At 39.2% G+C, this 7,245-nt stretch overlaps 1 protein-coding gene across 1 annotated transcript; it reads right to left on the bottom strand.

Annotated features, from left to right (window-relative positions):
- Nucleotides 1-1,333: 1,333 nt before the first annotated feature.
- LOC138030696 (immunoglobulin G-binding protein A-like) lies at nt 1,334-1,741 on the bottom strand. Its single transcript, XM_068878576.1, has one exon. The coding sequence runs from the start codon at nt 1,739-1,741 to the stop codon at nt 1,334-1,336; it is 408 nt and encodes a 135-aa protein (XP_068734677.1).
- Between the last annotated feature and the right edge of the window lie 5,504 nt (nt 1,742-7,245).

Below are 7,245 nucleotides of genomic sequence, written 5' to 3'. Positions count from 1 at the left end.
CTACAGCAGACTTGTCTTTTAATGTCCTTGGAAACGTGGTAGGCTTTGTCGCGATAACGGTTACAATTATTTGCTCTTAAAGAGATAGCAATCATGTATTAACTGGTATTTTTCTTTGTATGAAATTTTTTCTCATCCAAGATCCCGTACTTGTTCTTATTGAATATGTCCCGTATGGCGATCTCCTGGGTTACCTGAGAAAGAGCCGTGGATTTAAAGACACTTACTTCAAAGACACGTATGTTAAGCCGCAAACAAGTCTGAGTTCATTGCAGTTAATGAATATCTCTTGGCAAATAGCTGATGGCATGGCTTACTTGTTTTCAAGGAAGGCAAGTTCCTTCCTTTCATCCTTCCATCCATCCTTCCTTTCTTCCTTCCTTTCTTCCTTCCATCCTTCCATTCTGCCTTCCTTCCATCTTTTCTTCCTTCCTTCCATTCTTCCATCTTTTGTTCCTTCATTCCTCTCTCGTTCCTTCCTTCCTTCCTTCATTCCATCCTTTCTTCCTTTCTTCCTTCCTTCCTTAGTTCCTTCCATCCTTCCATACTTCCTTCCTTCCTTCCATCATTCCATCCTGAATTCTTTCCTTCCTTCCTTCCATCCTTTCTTGCTTCCGTCCATCTTTTCTTCCATCTTTCCTTCCTTCCATTCTTCCTTCCTTCTATCCTTTCTTTCTTTGTTCCTTTCTCATTCGTTCGTTCCTTCCTTCCTTCCTTCTTTCCTTTCTTCCTTCCTTCCTTCTTTCCTTCCTTCCTTCCATCCTTTCCTCGTTCCTTCCTTCTTTCGTTCCATCCTTTTATCTTTCCTTCCTTCCTTTCCTGCTTCCCTTCTCTCCTTCCTTCCTTCCTTCATTCCTTCCTTCCTTTCTTCCCTCCTTCCTTCCTCGTTTCTTTCTTCCTTCTTTCCTTCCTTTCTTCTTTCCTTGTTTCCTTCCTTCCTTCCTTTTATCCTTCTATCCTACCTTCCTTCCTTCCTTCCTTCCTTTCTTCCTTCCTTACTTTCTTTCATCCTCCCTTACATCCTTCGTTTCTTCCATCCATCCTTTCTTCCTTCCTTCCTACCTTCCTTCCTTCCATCCTTCCATCTTTTCTTCCTTCATTCCATCCTTCCTTCCTTCCTTGCATCCCTCAATCCTTCCATCCTTCCATCTTTTCTTCTTCTTTTCTTCCTTCTTTTTATCCTTCTATCCTTTCATCTTTCCATGCTTTCTTCCCTCCTTCCATCCTTCAATCTTTTCTTCCTCCTTCCTTCCTTTTTTCCATCCTTTCTTCTATCCTTCCTTCCATCCTTCCTTCCATCCTTCCATCTTTTCTTCCTTCTTTCCATCCTTCGTTACTTCCATCCTTTCTTCCTTCCTTTTTTCCATGCTCCATCCTTCCATCCTTCCTTCCTTGCTTCCGTCCATCCTTCCTTCCTTCTCTTCCTTAAATTCTTCCTCGCTTTCTTCCTTCCTTCCTTCCTTCCTTCCTTCATTCCTTCCTTCCATCCTTCCTTCCTCCTTCCTTCCTCTTTTCCATCCTTCCATCCTTCCTTTCTTCCTTCCTTCCTTCCTTCCTTCCATCCTTCCTTCCTTCCTTCCTTCCTTTCATCCTTCCATCCATCCTTCCTTTCTTCCTTCCTTTCTTCCTTCCATCCTTCCATTCTGCCTTCCTTCCATCCTTTCTTCCTTCCTTCCTTCCATTCTTCCATCTTTTGTTGCTTCATTCCTTCCTCGTTCCTTCCTTCCTTCCATCCTTCCATCCTTTCTTCCTTTCTTTCTTAGTTCCTTCTATCCTTCCATACTTCCTTCCTTTCTTCCATCATTCCATCCTGAATTCTTTCCTTCCTTCCTTTCTTCCATCCTTTCTTCCTTCCGTCCATCCTTCCTTCCATCCTTCCTTCCATCCTTCTTTCCTTCCTTTCTTCCTTCCTTCTATCCTTTCTTTCTTCCTTCTTTCCTCGTTCGTTCGTTCCTTCCTTCTTTCCATTCTTCCTTCCTTCCTTCTTTCCTTCCTTCGTTCCATCCTTTCTTCGTTCTTTCCTTCTTTTGTTGCATCCTTTTATCTTTCCTTCCTTCCTTCGTTCTTCCCTTCTATCCTTCCTTCCTTCCTTCCATCCTTCCTTCCTTCCTTCCTTCCTCCCTCCCTTACTTCCCTTCTTCCTTCATTCCTTCCATCCTTTCTTCCCTCCTTCCTTCCCCGTTTCTTTCTTCCTTCTTTCCTTCCTTTCTTCCTTCCTTGTTTCTTCCTTCCCTCTTTCCTTCCTTCCTTTTATCCTTCTATCCTTCCTTCCTTCCTTTCTTCCTTCCTTACTTTCTTTCATCCTCCCTTACATCCTTCCTTTCTTTCATCCATCCTTTCTTCCTTCCTTCCTACCTTCCTTCCTTCCTTCCATCCTTCCTTCTTTCTTTCCATCTTTTCTTCTTTCCTTCCTTGCTTCCTTCCTTCCTTTCTTCCTTCCTCGTTTCTTCCTTCTTTCCTTCCATCCTTTCTTCCTTCCTTCCTTCCATGTTTTCTTCCTTCCTTCTTTCGTTTCTTCCTTCCGTTTTTCTTTCTTTCTTTCTTTCTTTCTTTCTTTCTTTGATGAGCTACCAACTTCTAAAATATCGCGGTAGAATTGATTCGTGTGTTAAATGTATATTATTTGTTGCGATCCTAACAGATATCCAAGAGATGACCCAATAACGTAACAGTAAATCGTTCTTTTCAATATCCAGACAAGTTCTTAGGTTTTTTCTTATGTTTGGTCTTCTTTTTGGCATGCATTTTTTTATATTTTTAAATTAAAATTTTTGTGCAATTACTTCGTTGTCCTCTTATTTTCTCACAGAGGATTATCAGAATGAAAGACTACGACAAGAGCCTTTACGAAAATGTGGAAGATTTGACGTTTTAGTAAGAACAGCTTCGATTGGTATTTTTTCATTTTAATAAAGACAAGGATTTTTGTTTTTACATCGAAAACTGCCCTTCGCTTGTATTTTACAACAGCTTATATCATTTTATCTTAGAAGCCTTTGTTGTGACTTTCACTTTTAAAAGTCACATTAGATATTAGTAATATCGGTTCATAGGGTCAATATTTCTTCACCAACAACGTTCAGGCTGCGTGAAATAATCACGTGGGGCGATCTTCAAACGAAAGTACTTTAATCAGTGGCTGTCATCACGCCAATCATATTAAGTGCGCATCTGAATAAATGTGTTTATGTTCGGAATTTGCATTTATGGCCGCAGTTTGATCCTCTAGGGATTTTACGCCACATCTCGGTATTTAAGCCTTGTCGCCTCTCGCGTTAGTCACTCGACACAGCCAGTTTTACCGCTCGCACCTTGCCGAGCTTAATTTTTCTAGTATGCTGTTTACGTTTAGTCTCGTAGTTTACAGTGATGTAATTCGTTTTTTCTCCGCCACTACTTTATTTCTTGTATGTTAGCTTTTCTCGTCCCCAATAAACACAACTGATCGTGTCCTTCCTATTTCAACGTCTTGTTGCCTTTCTGCTGATTAGAACTTAAACGTTTTCTCTGCGGCAGAACGCAGTGACATAGCAGAGAATATAGCATAATAGAGAAATAAATAGCAAATAATCAAGAACCACTTTATTCGTTAGCTTTGAATTATTGTATTATTAATTATCTTCAAGGGTCTAGGCAAAAAGGATAGAGAAGAAATTTTGGACTTGCTCGCTAAGAAGTCCCATACACTTCCGGCAATCCGAAGCTTTGCAGGTTAGATTTAAAGGAGCTCAGTCACGATCTGCTCATGCACCAGATTTTGGTCGCTGGACTTTGATTTCAGTGACTATTTTAAGCCGTTCTGATTTTTCTAAATCTATTAAACTTTGTTGAATATTGAACCCTGTGTTCATATTTTATTTGAATAGCAAATAAAATGAATGCTGAAGAGGAAAGAGAATCCGTAGTGGTCAGCTCCAGCCGATGCCGATTCGCTGTTAGTTGAGATGTTGTGGTTTTGAGTGGTACATTTTTACAGAAAGGACTGCGCTTGCAAGAGTATTTATTTATTATTATTTTTTTGCTTTATTTTCACAGCTGAGCACTTTTTTTACAATACTACGCTTGTACATTTCCTAACCAAATTTACAACAATAATACAACTACAAATTACAGCAGAGATAACTACTTACGCTACTTGCACTACTTAACAAATTGATGCAATTATAAATGCAACTTACAATACTACAATTTACATAATTTACTCTCCAAAACAATACAATTACTTATTTAACTTACAATATTAACACATACCCTACAATTATTTTACAAATAGAAACATAAGAGTAGGAGTGGCACATCCCCTGGGACAAAGATATTTGGCACAGCTCATGCACATAGTGTTCCCCATAGTGTTTCCTAATGTGTTATTTTTAAAAGCAATTGTACGTTCACAAAGAATCTTTTCATTAAGTAAAACGCAGAAAATTTCAAAACTGGGAGAGGTCTTATTTAACCATGAAAGAAAGATGTGGTACTTTGCAATAATAACATAATGATTGAGCGCTTGAAAAATATTTGATTCAGGCTTATAGCCGTACAAAATATCCGAAGTACTTAAGGTGACATTTTCCAATCTCTTTTCGTTCCACCAGCTAATTACCCTTTGCCCAAAAATTTTAAAACTGGGCCATTCATATAAAAGGTGAACTAAATTCTCATGAGGGTGGCTACAACGATCGCAGTCCGGAGATGTTCTCAATTTCATTTTGTAAAGATTACTGTTAGTAGGTAGAATGTTATGTACCACCTTATATTGAAAACATCTAAGTTTGTTTTCCATTGTGACCTTGAAGGGTAATTCATAGACAGCTTTAGTCGAGATATTTTGTTCTACTAGTTTCCTTTCTACGTTCGGGGGTTTAAACAATTTCAGCACAAACATTTTACGGGCGGTTTTGGCCGTGACGTTCGCGGACGTGAGGTTGTGTCACTCACGGTTATCAAGAAGTTCTGAATTAAGAATTGATTTTTTCCATTCATCAGAGATCGCAGCATGAATACCATTATAAGTTAGGAAGTTCACTGACAAACCATATTTTCTTTGAAAATCGGGTCTCGATAAAAAGGTTCCTCTTTCGTTTAAAAGATGGTGAATTTTAGTTACCCCTTTTCTATACCATGACAAGTAAAACACTGGTTTCCCATCTACTCTTATGAAGCGGATGTTCCAAATAATTTCGTGTAGATAGTCGTGGAGGGGTTCTTAGAGTGCAACTCCTGCCAAACAGTCAATATATCTCTGTAAAAAAAAAAGCTTGGCACGCGTGAAGTCAAATTTAAGTCGCGTGTGTCAAAATTACATTCAAAGATAAATCGACCCCCGTATTGAGCTGTAGCAGAGAAGAAGACGGAGCACCATTTACTACCTTCAGCTTCACAAAGGCGTTTGACCCAGGCTGCTTTAAGAGATTTACCTAATATGGTGTAATCAACCATATTAAGACCGCCTTTGTCCACAGGAAGTACTAATGTTTGACGTTTTATCTTATCGGGCTTGAAGTTCCAGATGAATTTGAAGCAAATATCATTAACTGTTTCAGCGAAGTTCGGAGGCACTTTGAGAACAGACGTATTATAAACTAACTTAGAAATTGCGAGTGTCTCAATAATAAAAATTCTTCCTATGAGAGTTAAATTCCTAGTCGTCCATTGTTCTTTAGCGTTACAAGCTTCTCTTCGAAGTTGATTTTGTAACTAGTGGTGGAGTCATAGGCGAAAGCGACACCTAGCGCAACTACATATTGTTCCGGCCATGTGTACATGAAAGCAATTGTGTAATTCAAATCGTGGCTGCCTTTGAAAGACAGCGGGGGTATGAGAAGCCGTGTCGAAGTCTTATTCATAGTTTATTTACCTACGAGGAGCTTAGGAGTCGTAACCCGTTAAAACACTCTTGTGTATCCATGATAAAACCAAATGTCCTATTCTTTGCGAATAGTCTGTGGGTTCTTGAGAAGCCTTTGTTTATGATTCCCTTACATGCCATTAGAACGATCTGCAGTTACTTCTATTTACGGACGGTGAATCAATTGTCGTATCAATTATCACATTGACGTACTATGTGTGACACACATCTCGATCTACCGCTTCTTTTTGGTCAGTAGGTTGTGCTGTCCATGTAAGTGGCTCCTCTGGTGCAATAAAGAATGGACTACGATAGCTATTCCTCATTACGTCGGACCTGCAATCTGAGTTCTTACAGGAGGCCATGTAAACGTTATCGCCGCCATGTTGGTGGATGAAAACAAAAGCTCTCTCTCATTAGCTCCTTTTGTTCGTTTACCAGCATTTGTACATTATATCATTGCTATGTGTCTGTTGATGTTGTTTGCAAAACACCTATACTAGCATCTTCGATGTTAGAGATCATTCAACTGGAATTCAACTTGTGTGTGATTTCGTCATTTTAATCTTCCTATTGTTCCATATCCCACTAAAAAGAAAAGTAAGGTAAAGCGACTATATTTAACGTCGATATCTCGTAACAGTAATTCAACTGACAAACCTGAGGTCAAAGGTGTGCTAATATTAATTTATAGTCTTCTTCCGATTCAATGCGCAGATCAACAAGATAAGCACACACAAGTAGCCTCTTCGGAAAGACGTGAGACCCCTTTCTTTTAAATATCTGTTAAACATTTTTTTTTTTGGCAAATCAGAAATAAAAGGCTAAAATACTCTACCTGGTGAACTTGGGAAACATTAAGCGATGATGAAAAATATTATTGGCCATCTCCACCGCTACTCCATGGAAGAGGTATCTTAAAAACGGCAATTGCGCAGCCATCAAGCACAAACTTCCGGTACCAAAGAACTTGGGTCATATATGAATTAATTCCTAGTGTCGACTTTTCTTTTGGATCTTCTTTTTACATGTCCCCAGAACTGCAACGGGGATAGATTCACCAGTGGCTGAAGTTTGACATTAGAATGAAGAAAGCAAGAACAAAGGGAAGAGAGGTTCAGCATTGGCTTTTGAGTTGGGCGCTTAGCAAACTTATTGGGTCCAACGGGTTATTCATGTTACCAAATTGACCCAGTCGGAAGAAGATGCAGTTGCAGAAACAAGAGGTAGGGCAAGTCGCTTCGCATTAAATTATTATTTTTCTCTATCAACTAAACTTGGCTACCTTAATACCTAATCTGGCGTAAGAAGGGGGTCTCTTGAAGATCATTGATTATTTTGTCCGTGATCCGGATAGTATAAGAGAAAGCGAATTCAACTATGATAACTTGCTCCTGGTT

The sequence above is a fragment of the Montipora capricornis genome, chromosome 13 (genome assembly GCF_036669925.1).
Source record: "Montipora capricornis isolate CH-2021 chromosome 13, ASM3666992v2, whole genome shotgun sequence".
NCBI lineage: Eukaryota > Metazoa > Cnidaria > Anthozoa > Scleractinia > Acroporidae > Montipora > Montipora capricornis.
Note: the sequence above shows the minus strand (reverse complement) of the source record. Positions and strands in the feature narration are given on the sequence as shown.